This window comes from Daldinia childiae (genome assembly GCF_008694065.1).
Source record: "Daldinia childiae strain JS-1345 chromosome Unknown Scaffold6, whole genome shotgun sequence".
Classification (NCBI taxonomy): Eukaryota; Fungi; Ascomycota; class Sordariomycetes; order Xylariales; family Hypoxylaceae; genus Daldinia; species Daldinia childiae.
The window spans coordinates 1,170,806-1,192,164 of record NW_022984647.1 but is presented as its reverse complement, the minus strand read 5'-3'; the positions used below and the strand labels follow the sequence as shown (position 1 = coordinate 1,192,164).

Sequence of the window (21,359 nt, the reverse complement as noted above, 5' to 3'; positions counted from 1 at the left end):
TGTTCCCCCTTAACATTAATACGCCGTATTAATACAAATTTGACCCATTACTTACCCATTCCCTAACCTATCATACCATAACTAACTAGTTAATATAATATAACAAAAGAACTTGTAATAGCCTATTATATCTACACCTTTTCCGTTTCAGCCACAGGCTTGTTCGGCTTTTTAACGGACTTCCACTGTAAAGCACAGCAGGACAAGAATGCCAAGCCGGCGAGCGGGACTGCAACGAGAAGTACGGTATGTAGTGCTTCGTCGTACAATTTAAGTAGAGCGGGAAGCTGCTCGGGCGGGACGACATTTCGGAAGGCGATGGCCCCTGCGCTGACGATAGCATGGACGTCAAGACCTGGAATATCCGTTTGTTCGATGAGATCCGCAAGACGGTTCTGGAATACGCTATTGCCCACCGATATAAAAATAGCGCCACCTAACGATTGGGACGCGACAACGGCGGCAGTACCGACGGCCAAGTCGTCCGGTCCTAGCACCGTTTGCACCGCCGTAAAACCCTGCTGAATTGACATACCGAATCCAGCCGACGCGAGAATTTCGAATCCAATCCACATTGCCGTACTCATGCTCGGGCGGAACAGCGTGATGATACCACAGCCTACGGTGCCGATTGCACTTCCGAGAATGGCCGGCGGTGTGAAGTATCCGACGACCGAAACGAAAATCCCCGAGAATACGGAAAACAAAGCGTTTGCAACAAAATACGGGATCATGGCAACGCCTGATTGAATGGCACTATAGCCTAGAATAGACTGGAACCAGATCGGGAGGAAATACGTATGGATCAGCAAGGCGCCATAAGTAAAAAATGCCATCATGCACGAAGCAGCGACGGTCCTTTGCTTGGCAATTGCGGGCGGGATCAGAGCACGGTCTTTCTTCCACCAGAGCCATCCGACGAATACAATTGCCGTCACGCCGGCACCGCAGAGCAGGCCGATAATTTCAGCACTCGCCCAATCAGCGCCTGTGAGAGTGTATTCCAGGGCCAGGAACAACATCACCGAAGCGCCTAAGAGAATTACATTCCCAATAAGGTCGAGACTAATAAGTCGCTGTGTGATTTTCTCCTTGGACACCGTGCGCGGTTGCGGGTGATATACAAGTATCATCACAATGATAGTCACGGCACCAACCGGGAGGTTAATCCAGAAGCACCATCGCCATGTCTGCATTAATGTCAGTCTGTCGGTTCCTTAACAGCGTAGAGGTTATACATACAACTAGATCCGTAAATACACCTCCGATAAGAGGACCAACAGTAGCACCAACACCGAACCTACAAAAGTTAGCTTACCGCGATCGACACTCAGGGGTTATAAAGCTGCTTACATCAATCCAACTACCGCAGTATATATCGGCCTAACGGTTAATGGTACAGCCGTAGCAACTATTACGAAGCTCCCAGTTAAGATGCCTGCGCTGCCAAACCCGGAAATCGCGCGCCCGATGATTAATGTTGCCGAAGATGGCGCGAAGCCGCTGATGATAGAACCTATTTCAAAAACAAACATAGAGAGAAGATACGACCATTTGGCGTTAAAGAGAGTGAAGACGCGTCCGAAGACGGGTTGGAAGGCGCATGCCGTGAGGAGGTATGATGAGCCATACCAGCCAATATCCGCCGTAGACTTGAACTCGGCGGTAATAAAAGGAATTGCCTATATTTCGCGTTAGTCTTCTATTCCAAGTTTGAAGCATCCCTTGTTTACTCACGGTTGTTATGATAGTTCGATCTATAGAGATTAAGAAAACGACTAATGAGAGACCGATAATGAGTAGAAGTAAAGGGATTCCTTGTAAGAACTGATTCTGATCGGTAGCTTCGGTTATTGTGACGGAAGACCGTTGGCTTCGCCTATCGCTGTCTATTTGTGGTGGTTCCGGCTCGTACGGCCGCGAAGTCCTGCAAAATTGCAACCCCGGTTTTCCTGGGTGCCTCTGTTCCCCGACAGGCGTGACGAGCCGTTCCTTGGGCGTAGATGAGACGATTCTGAACTTCGCGTCATCTGTCCTTACAGTCGATAGATGCAGGAGTTGAGGAGCCGAATCTATCAGGAGATCGGCCAAGGTAGTCTGCCTGTCCAAGTAAACTTGGCTATCCGATTCGCTGAATCCGTTCAACGTTTTGCTCGAGGCCGTGGAAATGTCTCTGGAGTGTGAATATTTCAACTTTGAAGCGCCATTGATTAGTTCGCCGGCGAGCCAGAGAGGAGAGGCCGCGCGAGGCGGAGAGAGGGTCGGTTCAGCATCGCCATCACATTGCGTCGAGGAGAGGCTGACTCTGCCATCGTTAGAAGTTGCGGACTGATACACTGACGAGGTGTCGTCGTCCGACGAGGTACGATGGTTGCCGTCCTCCTCCATCGCGCATTTACTATTATCTCCAGATTCGACAGGTTCGATAACCAGAGCAACTTCAGACCCAAATCCAGATCTAAGGTAGTGAAGACAGTAGGAAAACATGTAAACGAGCGTTGGAGACCGTGTTACCCCGGTCACATAGGTACCGACTCACCGTGGAGGCACGACGTCACTTACACGCCTACTCGGTCCACCTCTTCCGCGGGTATGGCACCTGAATGTTAATTTCCCCAATGCCGATGGAGCCCAGACCTTAGCTCACAGTTGCGCAAGCAAGCCTCCACGGGATAGGAAGCTGCCTTGTTTTTTCCGCAGATGGCGCTAGTTCTGGATGTGTCGATCCCGGTAAATTACCTACTCTCCCATTGGAAGAGTTGACAAAACTGCTTTGCCAACATGGGATAAGCTGGAATGCCCAGGCTACGAGTAGTAGGTAAAACGACCTACGATAGAGGATCCCAAAACAAAGAAGAAAGCGTTACCAAGTAGTATAGATAGTAGTATGCATGACAAGCAAGTTCCATGTGTTAAGGTCGGCGATCACTATTAACGTTAAAACAGAAGCTTAGCGGCGCTTGGACCAATAGTAGGAAGTATACTACATAGGAAGCGAAAAGAAAGCTGGCAAGATTCAATAGCGTTGTTGAGCTGGCGCTGGAGCGCGGCGATGTCGATCCTACCGTTGCTGTGGATTCGGTGGATACGAGCTGAAAAAGGCCCGGCCTAAGCTATGAAGCTTTAGAGTAGCCAAAGCCAAGAAGTCTTTAGAGTAGAGCATTAGAGTGAGTTCCATAGCCTGTAGGGGGGAAACTAGAGGCGAGACAAAAGAGATACCAAAATACCACAGTAGAGACAAGAAGAGAACGCTATCATTGAATCGGAGCTTGAAAGGGGAAGAGATCTGCGGCCCGCCGTCTTGGAATTTAGTAAAGTGGATTCGTGACGGATGTGGGCCGAAGCCACCGCAGCAGCTGCAGGAGCCACCGAAGTCCGGGACTAGTACCGCTCAAATTAACGCTGTTATCCCTTAGTCTTGCTTACATGTACATAATAAATTACCTATCTATACCTTGACCTAAATCTTTAGTCTTTTTTTTTTATTCTTCCCGTTTTAGTACTTCGTAGCACTTGTAGCTGAAGTACCTAACATATGTATCCAATACATGCGTCAGTTAAACGGCACTACAGCATACCCGCGTTACCGGAGTTGCGCAACCAGCGTGTAATATTCCCGTAGGAGTTCGAGATGTACTAACTAATGTAACCAATCTTACCAGGTAAGACAGCCAGAGACATTATTCGCATGATGTAAAAAATAAAAAATAAAAAAAGTCCCCTAGCGTCAAGTCCTATGGAGCCTCAGGTCTTACTTGAATAGGATGTTTATGATGTCTACCATCCACGTGGCTTGCCGAGAAGAGACTATTGTACTCGGTACTGCTTGTCTCCGTCCTTCGTGCAATGCCTAACTTTGAATTTGCCCCCAGAACCGGTTAGACAAAATACCGTAATTCCACCAATCTTTACTGTTGACGTGATTCACAAGTGTTACTTACTTACCATGGTTCGGTTTGCCTCTAGTTACTGCAAGTTTGTTGGAACTACTGGCTATTGGGGATTCTGCTTTGTTAGACTATTAAATCCTACTTGCTTACTACGATTTATAGGGTTATACCTTGATAGTCTATTCAGAGTATAATGAAAAAAATGTTTGCTATTGACACAAGCTAGTAGCTTGACAGCTTTCAAGGGCAGTTAAGCGTTATTGGTTGGTAGCAGGTTGATATAAAAATAAAAATAACTTGTTTCTTATCTTTCCAACATCCAGGCTTCTTTGTATCCCGAGTCATAAGCCAATCTTTACACTACGTCCCTGGCTTACTCTTTCAAGGGATAAATTTTTTTTTTAAGTTACCCTTGAATTCGTCTTCGACGCCACGAAGCCGGGAATAGCTACAAAGTGCTTACAGACGTAACATTATGTTTCGCCCTGTTTACTTCCAGGCGCGCACGCGACTGACGTGGTCAATCAAGCTTCTCCAACTGCAAGATAGAGTTGGGGGTCATCTCGTATTAAAATTAGATAGTAATATATTAATGATATCAGAATACGCAACCGCTGCCCTTATGTGTGACCCTTAGATATGTGACTATTATGACCAATCGTTCCAAAGGGATCAGGTTCTCTTTTGTTTATGTTACATCGACATGTATGTATTATATTAGCTCATTATACTTTAAACTACATACATAATGCAAGGTATGTAGGTGAGTATGTAGGGTGCCGTATGCCAGGGATATGGTACAATAATAATGAAGCTGTCGTTATGGTAGATGGATGGAATGCAAGCGATGTATCTCAAGAACGCCACTCTAATTACTGTTGATGACAATGAGACGTGATAGGAGGCGATCATAATATCTGCGTCTTTTTCAAACGCGCAAGCTGCATGAGAGTGTTGACTACTCCAACAATGCCTGCACCGTCCGTGTGTCTTCCCAAGGCCTCGCAATCCGAGCCCGCGAATTCGGCCTCGAGATTCTGTTGGGTCTGGCCGGCAAGGAGTTGCGCGGTCTCAAGCCCCTTTTGCCTCTGCGCCTCAATGCCCTGCATTGTGACCTCGTCGAAAGCTTTTTCCTCGGATGTACCTGCCGGTAATAACCCGGACATCTGTAGCATGAGTTCCGGTGAAACAGTCTTGCGGCCGGATTTAAAGACGCATTTGCTCAAAGCTGTGGCAAAGATATGCTTGTCCGGCTTGACCTCATTTTCCATGTTGCTGCTGTTGGACGATACGCTGTCGAGACTAGAGCGACGTAGTTGATCCTCATCTAATTCTGTAGTGCTATTCCGTCGGCTCTGACTCGGTGACTGCTCGGGATACAGTGAATAATTCTTTGGTTTAGCGGCGTCCTTGCGGACAAAGTGGGTTACGATGTAGATCCATTTCTCGTCCCAGGCTAGAATTTTAGACCACATTTCGTACTCTTCATATGGGCGTACTTCGCGCTTGAAGTTGCATGATACTGCGCCGAGTGCAAGGCCGAACACGGGCTTCTTAGACCCGGTGTATGCAGCGGTTCCACCGCGCATCTGATCGATGCCCTTCGCGAATAATGTGCAGACTAGATGAGTTCGTGCGATATCGACGTCCGCGAAATATGACGAATTAGATTTGTGCATGTTGAAATCGATCTCCATGAGTTGTGCCGTAGAAGAAGTGATGATAGGTTGAAATATGTGAATAGGCGTGAGCGGCACGGCTGGCCGTTGTGTTCGTAAGATAAAACGGAAAGCGTTAACGAGTCGAAGCTTAAGAGCATGTTAGTTTAATGATTGGATAAAGATGAGATGGAAGTTACTTACATGCCACATAAATGGCATATTCTTGATGTTTAATACGACGAATAAACATAGTAACGTAAACCAGAGCGTCGACCATGTTAGGTGAGGGTATATTAAATTTGTAATAGAGGGAGTATATGGTTGGATCTCGGCGAGGGGACCTTCTGATGAGAAGTCATAAGTTGATCCACGGCTCTCGTTAATAGAGCCTAGGATGTATGTCGTCGACATCTTGATTGAATCTAGACAAAGGAAATTTTGAAGGTTGTAAAAGTTGGAATCTATTGTAGGTAGGTTATGAAAATTTCCTACTGGCATGAAAGATTGGCATGAAATATCAACATCTGTTTCGCTGGGCAACATCATGTAAAGGTTTCACAAGATACGGCGGTTATCCGCAACGTTCCCGCACGCATATATGTCATATATGTTGGGAAAGTCCAGCTGAAAGACAGGAAGCAGCCTAACCCGCGCCCCAGGTTGTGATATCACTTAGATGAAGGATGCTATGGTCTAGCCTCAAGCTGTGTAGCAGCTAACAACGGAGAGATAAGAAGCCCTAAGGCGCCCACCCTTTGTCTATCTGTTATGGGCGGAACTCCTTTCCCTGCTATTGCTACATGCGTGAGGTACTTACTGTAGGTAAGTTAGGCATTATGCTACTTTATTTACCCATTAGCATCGGGCTAGGAGATGACATGTCAAAATAGGTAGTGATTGACATATCTGAATCTAGTGTAGAAGAACGGAACGATTAATCCATGATTCAGCGATGTCCAAAATGGGAGGAATCCCACGATCTAGTAAAAGTCAATGCTGTAAGTCCTTCCGAGTCAAGTAAACGACCGTGCTCTTTGTGGAGAATAGCGTATAGGGTGACGCTGTGCTGGGTTGCTAAGTTGTCGGGTTGCTGGATAACCCTCCAGGTCTGCCCGGCATCGAGAGCATCAGATGCCCCGGAGGGTCCAGAAATGTCTCATAAACTGTTACTAAAATGTTTCCAAGTTCAAAACCAGGTTACGGTTACGCTAGGGCGTTCGGAGAGCGCGGTCAGTAGGCCAGCGGCTGGCCTCAGCCTATCTCTCCGCATGATACCCTTGTACGATAGGTACATATCGGGCAACGCGCATAAGCCTTCTTCCCCTAGGAATCAAAGCTGTTTTCATCCTTAGAAGATACGAAAAATTAGGGCACTATAGGTTACATCGCTGTCACATGTGGGTAAGTATATTCAGATAGGAAATTTTTGTTTGCTTCGGGTTGAACAGTTCCCGGTAGCCTAGAATAGCGTCTTATAAGCGTAAGATCTTTTTTCTTAAAACCGCCGGTATATGACGCTAAGCTAACTGTCTTAAGTAAGTGGGCGAGAATAGCGTATTGGATATCGGCTGAAACATTGAAGGTGTTTATTGGTTAGTTATTGAATAAAAACAACTAAACAAAACTAAGCAAAACTAAATAAAAGGAGGAAAAGCCAAGAGCCAGTTAAGCTTTCGGCACATTGGGGAGTTTGTGTGACGTAGCTTAAATGACGTTCATCAAGATTAAGCAAGATCGTACATTAAATGCAAAGCATAATACGTCTTTTAATTTTGATCTAAAAAGAGCTTAACCACAACTTAACTACTATTTACTAAACATGTAATATTCTTGTTGGTAACTATATAACAACTCAAACTCGGTACCTAAGTTAGATAATATTATTTGTACTATGATTTATATACTGTAGGGTATCATCGATCGATCTCGATCACGTAAAAAGAAGCGGATATCCCCTACGGCCCGTTATGTAACGTACTAAGATAAAGATTTAGCGTACTTGACGGCAAGTGTCGGTAGTTGGGTATTTATGGTTAGGCAGATGGGAAGAAATATATCTCGTATCCTGTAGTAATGACCTAAACTTGCGAAAGCGAAGAAAGTATTTGATACTTGCGGAATAGGTACATAGGATTTACTATTATGGATGGACATTTCATTTGGCGATAACTATCGGATTTAAAAAATTGAGTGCCCTAGCTGAGTTTAATAAGAACAGGGTTAGTATACAGCTGGTAAGAGAGGCTGAAAGACCCTTGTAATGAATGCCTTTGTTCCTTGATTATTGCTTGTAGTTACTAGGGATGTATCCAATACATTACTGATATTTCTAATGGGTGATTGGTTAAAATGTTGTTTAAATACTTAAAATCAATACAAACAGGAAATAAGCTAAACCTGCGGGGTCAGTAACAGTTACATCCCACAGCAGGGGGCATTGACCACTTACAAGGGTCCACTTGCAAGGGTCAAGGAGATTTCCGCCCTGTCGATTCTCTTGGCCGTCACGCCTCTTTTTCAACTTCAAGCCAACTTGATAAATGATAATCTAGAACATAATCCAAACCCCCCTGCTTGCAGACAACTACCGAATTTTGATACGCCTTACTTTATTTTTCTTTGAAATCATTTATTTCTCATTATTGCTATGAAATTTCTGCTAAAACCGCTAACCTTGGAAACAACCCGAAAATGCGTACATATTAGACTAAGAATTATACATTTTCTTTAGTTTTAATGATAGACAGGGACGCCGACTCCATCCGCCCCGGACCATGTTCCCTTTTCCCCTTCCGGAACTTAGGAAGATCTGACATGTTGACGATTAGGTATCCACAGTCCATGCAAGTATCCAAGCGATGGGCTTGAATAGGTAAAGCTGACAGAAAATCACTTTCTGGAAACTATCGAGCTGTTCATATGTTCCACTCCGCTGCAGCTGTCGGCCACCATGGCCGCGCTCTGCTTCATCGATGAGACCGCGTGCTTATCTGACTTCTTATTGGTCCTGCGAGTAGATGCCTTCCTGTATGTGGCGATGTAGAACATGATAAAGAGCACTAAATACGAGCTCAAGATCAGGCATCCACAGACAGCTGCGAAAGGCTTACCCGCGCATCGCCCTAAATGCGGCAGATACGGAGCATGAGCACTAGCAAAGTAGTCCCACGATGCGAAATAAACAAACCCTGTCATCTTTGTTAGCGTCTCTCATTTCAAAAAGTAGTCCGGTCAGGGCCTTACCAAGGTCGAGAATGAACTGGCCAATCTGCATTCGGGTAATCCACTCCTTCCACCAAACCTTGACACCCCGTGCGCTTTGGAAGTAGTACCAGTACATCACGACGTGCACAGTGAGGTTCAGAGTAATCGGGACCCATGAGACCGACGTGTTACCGAGCAGTTGAGTGTAGCACAACAACGCCGTTGCCGGATGGTGGTAAGTGTGAAGGAAGGTAAGAGGCTTCTTCTTGACCATCAAAAAGACAGTGTCAATAAGCTCGATATATTTGGTGATATAATTTAGCTGGGTCACATTAGCATTTTCAGCTTGATAAGCCTTAGACTTCAGTACTCACATAGTAGAGGGTTACAAGTTCGTCAGTCCAGCCATCTGCACCGCAGATGTTCGAGTAGAGGCCATGCTTCCAGATAGTCGGGGCTAGTTGCTCGATGAAGAGAACTAGAAGGCCACCGCTCAGTAGCGTTAAGAACAGGTTGTGAGCCTTGAACAGACCGTTCAACTTCAGCGGCTCGCGGTTGCGCATGAACTCGCGGCCTCCGAAGACGACAACGAGATACAGAGCAATCATGCCCATAGTCTCGGTAACGGTCGACATCGGAGTGACTCCCTCCTTGAACTTGAACTCGTTTGCATGATATCCCGTAACGGACATCCAAAGCTTGTCGAAAGCCTGCCACGGCGCGATCTTGATCACGCCGGGCGAGGCCTTGAAAGCATGGATAGAATCAAAAGACATGGCTAATTAATAAATATGAGAATAATAGGGAGATTGACGAGGCCAGCCGAGAAGCCCAAGTGTCACAATGCTGAAGGGAGAGTTCCGGTGAAAAACGTCTGGTTCTGTAACGGATTTTGAAGTCGAAGGTCGTTACTATTATAAGCGCCCAATGATCTGGATAGAGATTAAGTGATCTATGTCATACCGCGTCGACTAAAGAGCTAGTCTATAATATCAACCGGCTGAAAACGGATAGGTTGAACTAACAAGTCCAATGAACTTAAGAATAATCCCGGATACTCGGTCGAAGTTATTCTATTCTAGGGGTTTGGTCAACTCTATATTAGATACCCCACATAGAACATGGCATGAAGGTGCGGTTACACCATTGCTTTTGATGCTAATTACAAGTAAAACAGTGCATCTTTAGGGCCTAGATGATGGCATATTTTAACGGAATCTTAACAACTGTGGATACGTTTATTTCTATAGTCTCGGACAAAAGCCTCCCGGCCAGGGCAATGTGGCTCCTAGATATCCTGGACAGGTATGTATCTACTAATTCCCTTTCTCGTTTAGGATTTTGGAGTCTATCGATATGTCTTACCTGAGATGGCTTTATGGTATGTACCATTATATATGGTATGCTTAATAAGTCACGGTGTGAAGGTTACATGCATGTGATTACAACTGGAATCCTTGTTTGTTCCATTCAGAAAGCCCAGTAACTTGCCCACACACCCAAATTTTAGGACCAGTCAGGTCGACATAGTTGTCGCCCCCCCTGTCCTACCCGATAAGAACTCATCGGTCTAGATCCTACGTCCAGCTGACCTGGTAAGTACCCAGAGTCAGTCATTGCCAATACGTTCAATATATTTCCGCTGTTGTTGGCCAAAATGTCGTCAAGCCAAGATTGTGGACAATTCCGCACTCGTCTACAGTGCATTCGAAAAAAGAGGCTTTACGTCAGTGGGATATACAATTCAAGGACTTATCCTCTAGTGCCGCTCACTTGGCATACTACTACAAGGTAGTGGAGTGGCCTAGTTCCTAGAGCCCGGATAGCTGGGACCCGGGTTTTTCGGCGATATTGCTACGTGTACCTAGCCACGGTTATCCACAAAACTGCTACGGATCTAAACCGTAATGGCGTTATCGACAGTTGAGCTATACATCGTATATGTTCCTGTAACGTCCCAGCATCGATGGCTTATTAGTGCCGTTGGCTCGTGGGTTTTCAGACCTAGCGATGCGTAAGGTCGATAATTGCAAAGATCGACGTCACACAAACTTCATCAATGCCTGGCCCGAGATTGCGGGCTGAATAGACCCAGTTCTGGGTTAGTATGCTTTTGATCCCAGTTCTTAGATCTAAGTCCAGCTCACTGGGCGACTGGGCGGTCCTCTCAGTAAACCCCTAGGTTAGATCCCAAGACTTGCCTCGAAATTAGGTGGGCCCCCACCTCAGACGTTGTCTTACACGCCTTTTCCTAGCATGGCATCATCGCATATCTCGGCGTATTCCCGTTTGTCTAGGTATCTATATAATTTCACTCTTTGTCAATCCTATCAACCCCGGTCATCATGTCCGTAACCTTACACCAGAGTTGAATCTCATATACTCCTCCTCTTCCTTACGTTCGGCTTCGAGGCCTTTGTCCTTGTTCTACTGTCCTCCTACCATAACCTTTCAAGATGTCCAAAGTCACCATGACTCCGGTCCTGGCGACGACGGCAGCCGCCTCGTTTTTATACGCGCGCTATGCTGAACTGCCAATTGCCTCCACGATCGCAACCTCGCTGGCTGTTGTGCTTCCTTTATACATTGTCGTCTGGCTTAGCTGGATATTCCCCTTCTATGTGTCCGAACTGAGACATGTACCGACAGTGCCGGGCTTCCCTCTCTGGGGTCAGTTCTTCGACATCATCACGCAAGAATGCGGTGTGCCTCAGCGGAACTGGCATCAGCAGCACGGTTCTATCGTCAGATATTTCTTCCCTTTCGGTGCGGAACGTCTTTCTGTTGCCGACGATGAGGCCCTCAAGCAGATGACAGTCAAGAACCCTTACAACTACCCTAAGCCTATCCGCGCTAAGCTTTGGATGGTTCGCATCCTAGGTGAGGGCGTTCTACTCGCCGAGGGCCAGGAGCACGTTCACCAACGCAAGTCCCTCGCTCCGGGCTTTTCGATCCAGTCTATTCGTGCACTCGCCCCGGTATTCTGGGAAAAGTCGCTTCTACTAGCCAAGTGCTGGCGCGAGGAAATGGCTGCTGAGGGTGTCACAACTAAGTCATTCGAGGTGCTGGAGTGGCTCAACAGAACTACACTGGATATCATTGGCAGCGCTGGCTTTGGATACGAAATTGACTCTCTACGCAACCCCGAGACGCCTATTCGCGAGGCCTATCGTCTGGTCTTCGCTTTTGATATCGGATCTCGAATCATGCACGGAATTCAAGCCTTCATCCCTGCCTCTAAGTACATCCCTTCCAAGATGAACCAGGATATGCAAACTTCTCGAAGCATTATTCTAGACAAAGCTACTGAGATTATTACCGAGAAGCAAGCGCAAGCAGAGAACAATACCGGTGGCAAGGATATAATTGCTCTTATCGCCCGTGACAACAAGAAGATGAAGTCCATGGGAGAAGCTGGTCTTTCCTTTGAAACTATGCGCGACCAGATCATGACTTTCTTGGGTGCTGGCCACGACACTACCGCAACTGGTGTAGCATGGACTATTCACTTGCTATCCACCCACCCCGAGATACAGTCCCGCCTTCGCGAAGAGATCAAAGACTTCATGCCCTTCCTCTTCAACAAAGAATCCCGTTTTGACCCTGAAACAATTGTCAATGCCGACCCCGACCAGCTCCCTTTCCTCGATAACGTCTGCCGTGAATCATTGCGTTACATCCCGCCTATCCCTATGACAGTGCGACAATCCCTTGCAGACGACCAGCTTGGCCCTTACAAGGTTCCTGCTGGCAGCGTCATTTACGTCCTTGCAAATGCCATCAACCGATTACCAATGTATTGGGGTCCTAACGCGGATGAATTTGACCCTGACCGGTGGGATGACTTACCCAAGACATTTACTGCCAACGCTTTTATGACTTTCCTTCAAGGCCCGCGCGGTTGCATCGGCCGCAAGTTCGCCGAAATTGAAATGAAGATTCTGCTATGCTGCTTGCTCAGCATGTACGAATTCAAGCGTGACTTTGACACGCCGGATCCTGAAGAATGGAAGATGTGGCGACTAGTACTACGACCGAAGGAGGGCGTTACTGTCAAGGTTACCGCCATCTAGAATGCATGAATCACTCTACTATTTATTAACAACTAATTCGTAATTTATCATACCGTATATATGGAGATGATCAGAAATATGAGGAAGTCGGAAAAAGACTAGTTCTGTATTATTGGCTATGGTGTTAGTACATGTTAATGGTCAGAGTCTATAATACATGTAAATGATCGCAGGCAAATTGGCATGTTTAGGCTCTTATGAGATGTACCTAACGTAAGGATTATAATAACTATTTAAAAGTTAACCACGTTTATGCTTTACGCGTGAAATGAAGATTGTTAAAGTAAAAATTAATTTATATTAATTCCGATATGTCAAGGTACTGTACAGGGCGTTACCTATGTGAGTAACCAATCATAGATACTTCGCGGTCCTAACCCTATTATGTTATACCACGCGCAAAGGGGAACTACTATATGTGACATCTAATACAGTAAGCGCTTAGATAATTTCTGGGTCTTCGTAGCCAACTAGTCATAGTAAATAATATTAATCAGTGTGAAGTGTCAAACTATGTACATCAAGGAACGTATCTGAGACAGGGTAATAGTAACACGTCAACTTTTTAAAATACATTTTTTCCTCCCAGACAACAACAATTACAAATCCAAATTACTTAGTTATATAGGTAAAATATGAAATATTATGAGATTATGTTTTTGACGACGGAATCCACCGTGATGGGGTCGCAGGCTGAAATGCCAATGCCTTGACAGCTGTTGTCGTTGCTTAGGTTGATATCTGGTGCAATTTTTGGACTGAGGTCGAGTAGACTGTTACCGCCGCCGTTGGTAGTAGGGCTACTAGTTGGGCTGCTATTGGCATTGGTGCTACTTGGGGGACTAGATTGAACAGGGTATGTTGCAGGTGTAGTTGTGGTTGTAGATGCTGCAGAAGATGGTTCGGCCTTGGCCTCGTCGCCACCGTCTTTGACTGTGTTTGTGACATCCGAACCGACAGTAATGGGATCACAGGCGCTAATGCCGATGCCTAAGCAGCTGTTTTCATTGCTCAGGTTGAGGCCAAGGTCGACATCGGGACTCAAGTTGATCAGAGAATTCCCGGAGCCATTATCTGTGGTGCTAGGCTCTTCCTTAGCCTTAGAACCGTTGTCATGTACAACGGTGGAGTTCTTCTCAGAGTCGACGGTGATGGGATCGCACACGGAAATGCCTAACCCGAGGCAGGAGTTATCATTATTAGCCGTGAGTCCGAGATCGAGATTAGGACTGAGGTTGATGAGCTGGTCCCGCTTGTGCTCGGCCAACAGTATAGGTAGGCCGTGAGCTACGCCGATGAAAGAGAGAATACAGTAAGTGAAGGCGCGCATATTGACCGTCTAGCTCTAGTCTCAACTATGGAGCTTTCGGGCACCAAAAGAAAAAAAAATAAGGGTCACGAATTTGTGTTTGAGAAGTTGGAAGATGGGGTTCTACAGAAGATCTCAGCTCGAAGAATGAAAGAATAGACACTCGTATCCAAGTGATCGACATTCTCCTACCTATTATATCCAGTAATGTATCATATCCTATATCCCCTATCCCATAGGTATCCTATATTCCATATCCCGTGTGGATACGTAAGACTTTACTTTACTATTGCGTCGATCGTCAGTGGCTACTACGAGTAATCAAAGCTAATTAAACTATGCAAGTGCTCTGTTTTTTTTTTCCAAGTATTAAGGCACACTATCGTCAACCCGCCGCGTCTAGTCCGTCGAGCCGAGCCAATGCCCGATTCAGCACTTCCCGAATAGGCAAGTTCATCGACAGGGGGGAACCTTGCTTTTGGATGCTCGAGTCACATCTCACTTTCTCCCCCACTGCGGAGACCCGAGTCTCCCACTTCCCTTCCCCTGACAAGCGCGTTGGGGGTCAGACAAAACTATTAAAGTACTCAATACTTTTAAATACTTTTTTTTTCTCATGCACTGCTGACTCCATACGAAAAGCCACCGGTAAGAGACCCGACCAATGGGCGAATAATCGATGACGATCTTTATGTTATCGCTTGTGCGTGTCGAAAGAGTTAGAAAACTTGGCCATTATCAAATCAACATTAGGTACCTAACCTAGATGGCGAATACCTACCTAATTCTACGAGTCGCGTCATGGGCACATGAGCCCTGTTTGGCGTGTGTTTTTTTAATATGTCCTACTTGGTGGATATTCTTAGACACGGTACCGAGGGAGCGGAATAGCTAGAAATGTAGGGTGGATGTAAGGGATAGATATGATAAGTAATGACACCTACGACAGGTAGGATAGTAAAGATCCCCAGGATTCTTATTAGCGTTTACCGGTAGCAGAGATCGTTCTTTGTGTTAGCATTGGGACGGAACTGTGGAGGATCTACCTCGCTGAGGAACTACCTACCTTGCTGAAGAGTAACGGTTAGCAAAAACGATATAGAGCATTACTCTATTATATTCCTACACCATCACTATCACTATAGCAAGTACCAGGACTACGAGAAGCACACCCGGAGTTCAGAATAACTCCATTTCTTTTTTTGTTCTTCCCAGACGCGCTCAATATGTTTGGGATCACGAGCAGTCTCCTTATCCTGCTCGTCGTCTTCCTGTCTTGGACCTTGGCCAAGTCCAAGCTCAAGAAGCGCCACAACAATGCAAAGGCTGCGGCCCTCGGGTGCCTGCCGCCCCTGGTCCTGCGAAGCACAAATTGGATCGGCAACTCGATATTGCGGGAGTCCATGAAAGCCACCAAGGAGGACCGCGGGCCCCAGTACGTGGCCGACAAGATGGATAGCATCTCGCCGGACTGCCATACCGTCAAGGTGCCCATCATCGACTATGAGATCCTCGTGACTCGTGATCCCGAGAATGTTCGCGCGCTCTTCACCAGTCCTGACTTTGATATTAGCCACCACCGGCAGCTGAGTTGGTTGCCACTGCTGGGCAAGGGCATCTTCACGAGCCGGGGCGACATATGGAGGCACAGCCGTGCGCTCTTGCGGCCACAGTTCGCGAGAGAAATGATTAGCGACCCGCAGCTCGAGGAACACCACCTACAAAACCTATGGGGCCAGCTCACCGCCGACGCCACGACCGGGTGGACGCCTAAGGTCGACCTCGCGCCCCTATTCTTCAAATTCACCCTCGACACAGCGACCGAGTTCATCTTCGGACAGTCGGCCAACTCCCTACAAGAGCACGACAGCGCGAAGGACCTCAGCCGCCACTTCAACGCCGCCAAGGTCTGGATCGATAAGCGCGGCGCACTGGCTAAATTCTACTGGCTCATGAACAGCAAGGAGTTCAAAGAGCACTGTGCCGTAATCCACAAGTTCGCCGACGGCATCGTAGCCGACCGGCTCGCGAGCCCGGAGAAGCGCAACGGCGCCGCCGCCGCCGACCCGGAAAAGGGGGCCCGCTTCAGCCTCCTCAACGAGCTGGCCAAGGAGACGCAGAACCCGCAGGAACTCCGCAACGAGACCCTGCACGTGCTGATCGCGGGCCGGGACACGACAGGCTGCCTGCTAGGCTGGGTGCTGTACTTCCTGGCGCGGCACCCGCGCGTATACGCGCGTCTGCGCACCGAGATCCTGAACCGGTTCGACGAGCGGCCCGCGGACTTCCGCGCGCTGAGCCAGCTGTCGTATCTGCAGTGGGTCATCAGCGAGACGCTGCGCGTGGCGACGGTGATCCCGCTGAACGAGCGGATCGCGCTGCGCGACGCGGTGCTGCCGCGGGGCGGGGGGCCGGACGGCCAGGCGCGCGTGTTCGTGCCCCAGGGCACGCAGGTGCTCGTCCCGCTGTACGCGATGCAGCACCGCGCGGATATCTGGGGCGCCGACGTCGAGGAGTTCCGCCCCGAGAGGTGGGAGACGCATCGGGCTGGGTGGGAGTTCATTCCGTTTGGGGCGGGGGCGAGGAAGTGTCTTGGTCGTGAGTGTTTTCTTCTCCTTATCTACTTGTTATTGATACGTGATTATATTATTATATCCCTATCCCCAATTCCCCAAAAATCACAGTTATATTAGTGAAGAGTATTGGCTAACTAGGTACCTCCGTAACTATCTACAGAGCAATTCGGTCGCCAGGAAGTAAGCTACGTCGTGTCGCGGTTCTGCCAAAAGTACGACCGCGTCGAGAATATGGAGGAAGGCGACGGCAGGATCCGGCTTCATCATGCTATTGAGAACCGGTCGGGCACTGGTGTTCAGGTGCGGCTGCACGAAGCAAAGGCTTCTGCTACTGCGTGACATGATATATTGGGATAACTCCACGCTCTACGCTCTACGTAATGGATTAGATAGATAGTTAATGTTGTAATGTATATGAGAATTAAATGAGGTGCATTTGAATAATACGTGACGGCTTGCTGAAATATTATTTATTGCTAACGCTCAAACTTAACTGCCTACCTCCTGATATACTTAATATCTATCCTCTTGCACGTATGTGTATTTACTTCGCCAGAAAACTAGCCCCTTTCCCCTATTCTACCACCCGTAGTGTGATCTTTACTTCATAGGAAACTCCCCTTATGAACCTTTAGCTAGCGACAATAACTCCATCGAATAGTTGATTACCTACCTAACACTACAACTACCCATCGATATACTACGTTTATCTCCGTAATAGATCAATACCAATATAACAATTTGACTAGACTACCTAACCCAGATCGTCCCCATCAGTATCCAGTTGCAGTCCACTTCCCACGTGGTAAGCATGACGCCGCAAATGCAGATCCCCTTACCCTACCCAACCCAACCCAACCCATAGTAAATACAACCATGGATCCTAGACGAATCCTCATCCACAAAATAACTACCTAGCTACAGCTAGGTTACCAATCTAGCGGTCCGACTCGATTGCGCACAGGTAATGCTACTAGTCCCATCGAGATAAATCGACCGGCTTCTCGGGCGATTCTTCAGCCAAACCTATGTTCTGCATACATTACACCACCGCCACCATCATCAACCAACTCATCAAGGCAGAATCACGAGGGGCGGCGGCGGCGGCGGCGAAATAGACCGGCCGTAACAACGTGTAAAGGGGGCGCCTTAAAGAGGACAAAGAGCAGATTCTTGGTTCAGTAAGTCACGACGCCATTTTCCAAGTTCTGCGCACGAATTATAGTTATGAAGTGAAGCAAGTGAAGCCGCCACGGGGCCGGCTATACGCATGACCCGCGCCCCTTTCGCCGCCCCGAGATGTCTTAGATAACCGCCGGGAGGATTGCGAGTGGACGCCCCGAGGATACCTGCTTACTAGGCATGCAGGTAACACGATTTATATCATGATTCATCAGTACCTGCTTCTGATGTACCCCAAGAGTATATAGAGTATAGGTACCCACCTAATAAACAATGACTGTGCCACAAGCCTGTTTGCCTGTGGTAGCTTTGGTATATATTAGGTAGCGTTGTCATACTGCCACCTCTATGTAAATACGAGAGAGCTGGTTGGACACGGTGAGGTGAAGGTGTGGCTGCATGAACTCCCTTATCCTGCAACGTGACATAGAAGCTAAAATATTATATTTTCTCCTTCGTGGTGTGTACTGGGCTTGTCCTTGCTGTGCACCTCGACGCCGTAGCCGTGTTACACTACATCAGGCAAGGCTTGACATCCACGCCTCCCCAACTTCGGGACAGCTAGATTTGACGTGGACGTGGTGTATTGTAGATAGATACCTAGGTACAGCCCTTGCGTAGAGTCTTGCTGGTAGGTAGGATAGTGGTGTAATGTAGTAAGAACTGTTTGCCCAAGAGCGTAACAGAAGCCTTAAACAAGACCCGATAGCATCCGATGAAAATTCAGAATGAAGAGAAAAACAAAACAAAAAAAAAAAACCCAAAAAAAAACCATCTCGGTACGTATCGTGTCACAGATCTCACTACCGTTAAGGTGATCAGCGATGTTAAAGACTGCCGTAGATAATGAATAAGCTAGATACCTAGTATCGAAATACCACCACGAAACATGTGTGGCTTGGTTCTAGATGCGGCATAAGTTCGATCGGAGGCCGCGAGGATAATCGAATCAAAGGACGTCGCCTGGTCTGGCCTGATTTGAGGGAAGAGCTTGTCCGAACGTTGCTGCGCAAACAGCCACAAATATGGCGAGATTTGTCCAGATTGCCTCTTAATTTGGAAATACTGCTAAGCTCCCTTGCGTGTTTGCATATCTGACGTGTTCATTTCCGGTCTGTCTAGCGGGTATCGACGACGACGACAAAAGGTACCTCGTACACTATTATACAACTAGTACCCATGTACGTAGTGTCTCGGGAGATCGCCGAGAGCCCACCAGCATATAGCTCACGACTCGTGAGGTACCCGGTTCTTCCGAATGAATAAGGAGGGTGTATTGATTGAAGCTGGTAACTGACCAGCAAGGGTTGTTACGCCATGGGCAGTTTTCTATCCAATACCAATGCACCATGTATCCGACCATTTCCATGAGGCTCTACGTATAGTGGCACTCAGACCGCAGACTAATTACTCGGGACCCTCGGCTTCCACCTAGTAAAGCCATGCACTAGGCATTACACTCTAGGCACTACATCCAACCAAAGTGCGTCGTCATGGTTCCGCAACTCGGCAGAACTGACTTGTTACCTGCTTTGGCAGGGCTGGGCTGGTAATGAATGTCTACGACATAGTGCTCTACCCACCACGGCCTAAGATAACTAAATCCACTCAACGCCGTTATCCGTTTGAGACGGTCTCTATTCTTTCGGATAGGTAAGCTCATTCAACAGCGTAAAGATCGACAAGACCATCCGCTTCGAGCGGTCCACATAAATATAAACATGATTCAATGACGAAATCAACTGGTAAATGAAGTAATCAGACGGAAACAAGTTGGGTAAGACAGTGTGAGACATCATTGGTAGACCGAACATAGAGATGCGGAGGCGCAGCTATTAGTGCTAAGCACCGACCTACCTTTTGATGACGCCCCTTTGAGCTCGACCCTACTTGTATAAAGGAAATTCTCATCGAGTTGACTCCTCAAATATCTTCTCTCGCATACGGCGGGCATAGTAATTTCAATCACACACTGTCAATATTCAGATCCCTTAAACCCTCAGGTCAAAATGCGTTTTACTACCTCCCTTTTCGCGGCTACCCTCGCCGCAGCCCACGTTATCGATCAGGCTCCTCGGGATGCTATGATCACGCCTGCACCCGTACTAAAGGGGCGTCAGTCGTGGCGAGACTCCCTCTCGTCGGCACTCGCCCAAGCTAGCTCAGCACAAGCTCGTGCCAGCTCCATCGCACAACAATACGGAGGAAGCGGAGCAGAATGGCGGGGAGCCGAAAGCTCCGCTTTAGCGACAGCCAGCTCAGCTCAAGCCGCGGCAAGCAGCATCGCTGCGCAGTATGGAAAACGCGAGCTTGATGGACGCCAGGTTTGGGAAGTCGCTGTATCCGAGGCCGAGGCTGCCGCAAGCCAGGCTGCCGCGTCAGCCAGCAGCTTTGCCGCTGATTACGGAAAACGTGATGACCACGTCCTCGATGCCCGTCAAGCCTGGAAGGAGGCGCAGTCCGCGGCCGAGAAAGCCGCCAGTGAAGTGGTTGCGATAGCAAACAGCATCGCGGGCGACTTCGGCAAACGCCAGGACTGGCAATCAGTAGTCAACTCGGCCGAAAGCCTCGCAAACTCGTGGGGTAGTGCCGGACAGTCGATCGGCAACTCGTGGGCTTCCGTCGGATCCGACATCGCTAGCTCTGCCGAGAACTTTGGCCAGTCAGTTGCCAGCGATGCTCAAGGCCTCGGGTCTTCTATCGCGAGTAGTGCTGAGGGTCTCGGGGGTTCCATCGCGAGCAGTGCTGAGGGTCTTGGCTCCTCGATCGCAAACAGCGCGCAAAGCCTTGCTACATCAGTAGTCAACAGCATTGAGAGCGTAGCTTCTACTGCCGCTGACGCCGCTCTATCATCTGCTAGCGCCGCCGTCGCCAGCGCTGAGAGCGTTGCCTCTACCGCCACCGGTACCGCTCAAGCAGCTGCCTCATCCGCCGTCGAAAGCGCACATTCCGCTGCCTCCGTCGCATCAAGCGCCGCATCAGCAGCTTCTGAGACAGCGAGTGCCAGTGCCGGTCCTAACACTAACGCCGCCCCGGGTACTATCGAATTATCATCATCGCTGCTAAGCATGTCTGTCGCAGCTTTTGCCGTTCTCTTAGGAGCTGCTCTATTGTAATTTAATAATTTCGGAGAATCAATAATATAGATTTAAGAGGGATATTAGGGAGTAACAGTATTTAGAGGTATTCTTGAGGATATAAACATGACTCTTTTAAGTCAGATAAATTTATTAGTAATGACAATATATGAATAAACTTCTTATTCAAACATATTATCAAGATCGATTTGGTGCTCGTGGTGATACATGATAGTGGTGGTCGCCGGTATACCTACCTCTTACACCTACCGAAGTAACTGCAATATTGAACCTGGATATTTATTGTGCATATCTGCAGTCTGTATCGTCTTGAATAGTGGATATGAATTATGAAAATAGAATATGTTGTGAAGTGAGGAGTTGTAA

At 47.7% G+C, this 21,359-nt stretch overlaps 7 protein-coding genes across 7 annotated transcripts; 3 read left to right on the top strand and 4 right to left on the bottom strand.

The window, feature by feature from the left end:
- Nucleotides 1-131: 131 nt before the first annotated feature.
- On the bottom strand, nt 132-2,388 carry GL218_06241 (putative HC-toxin efflux carrier TOXA; the record flags this gene model as incomplete). The annotated part of the gene is made up of 4 exons (XM_033582946.1): nt 132-1,190; nt 1,243-1,300; nt 1,354-1,682; nt 1,738-2,388. 4 exons carry the CDS (start codon nt 2,386-2,388, stop codon nt 132-134), a joined length of 2,097 nt encoding a protein of 698 aa, XP_033433929.1.
- A 2,410-nt stretch (nt 2,389-4,798) lies between these two features.
- GL218_06240 (uncharacterized protein) lies at nt 4,799-5,569 on the bottom strand (the record flags this gene model as incomplete). The annotated part of the gene is made up of 1 exon (XM_033582945.1): nt 4,799-5,569. One exon carries the CDS (start codon nt 5,567-5,569, stop codon nt 4,799-4,801), a length of 771 nt encoding a protein of 256 aa, XP_033433928.1.
- A 2,871-nt stretch (nt 5,570-8,440) lies between these two features.
- GL218_06239 (Elongation of fatty acids protein 2) lies at nt 8,441-9,531 on the bottom strand (the record flags this gene model as incomplete). The annotated part of the gene is made up of 3 exons (XM_033582944.1): nt 8,441-8,739; nt 8,795-9,077; nt 9,130-9,531. The coding sequence occupies 3 exons, from the start codon at nt 9,529-9,531 to the stop codon at nt 8,441-8,443; spliced, it is 984 nt and encodes a 327-aa protein (XP_033434067.1).
- A 1,680-nt stretch (nt 9,532-11,211) lies between these two features.
- GL218_06238 (uncharacterized protein) lies at nt 11,212-12,828 on the top strand (the record flags this gene model as incomplete). Its single annotated transcript, XM_033582943.1, has 1 exon — nt 11,212-12,828. One exon carries the CDS (start codon nt 11,212-11,214, stop codon nt 12,826-12,828), a length of 1,617 nt encoding a protein of 538 aa, XP_033434068.1.
- A 643-nt stretch (nt 12,829-13,471) lies between these two features.
- On the bottom strand, nt 13,472-14,158 carry GL218_06237 (uncharacterized protein; the record flags this gene model as incomplete). The annotated part of the gene is made up of 1 exon (XM_033582942.1): nt 13,472-14,158. One exon carries the CDS (start codon nt 14,156-14,158, stop codon nt 13,472-13,474), a length of 687 nt encoding a protein of 228 aa, XP_033434204.1.
- A 1,205-nt stretch (nt 14,159-15,363) lies between these two features.
- GL218_06236 (Cytochrome P450 52A13) lies at nt 15,364-17,052 on the top strand (the record flags this gene model as incomplete). The annotated part of the gene is made up of 2 exons (XM_033582941.1): nt 15,364-16,735; nt 16,874-17,052. 2 exons carry the CDS (start codon nt 15,364-15,366, stop codon nt 17,050-17,052), a joined length of 1,551 nt encoding a protein of 516 aa, XP_033434075.1.
- A 2,852-nt stretch (nt 17,053-19,904) lies between these two features.
- On the top strand, nt 19,905-21,011 carry GL218_06235 (uncharacterized protein; the record flags this gene model as incomplete). Its single annotated transcript, XM_033582940.1, has 1 exon — nt 19,905-21,011. One exon carries the CDS (start codon nt 19,905-19,907, stop codon nt 21,009-21,011), a length of 1,107 nt encoding a protein of 368 aa, XP_033434073.1.
- Nucleotides 21,012-21,359: the final 348 nt, after the last annotated feature.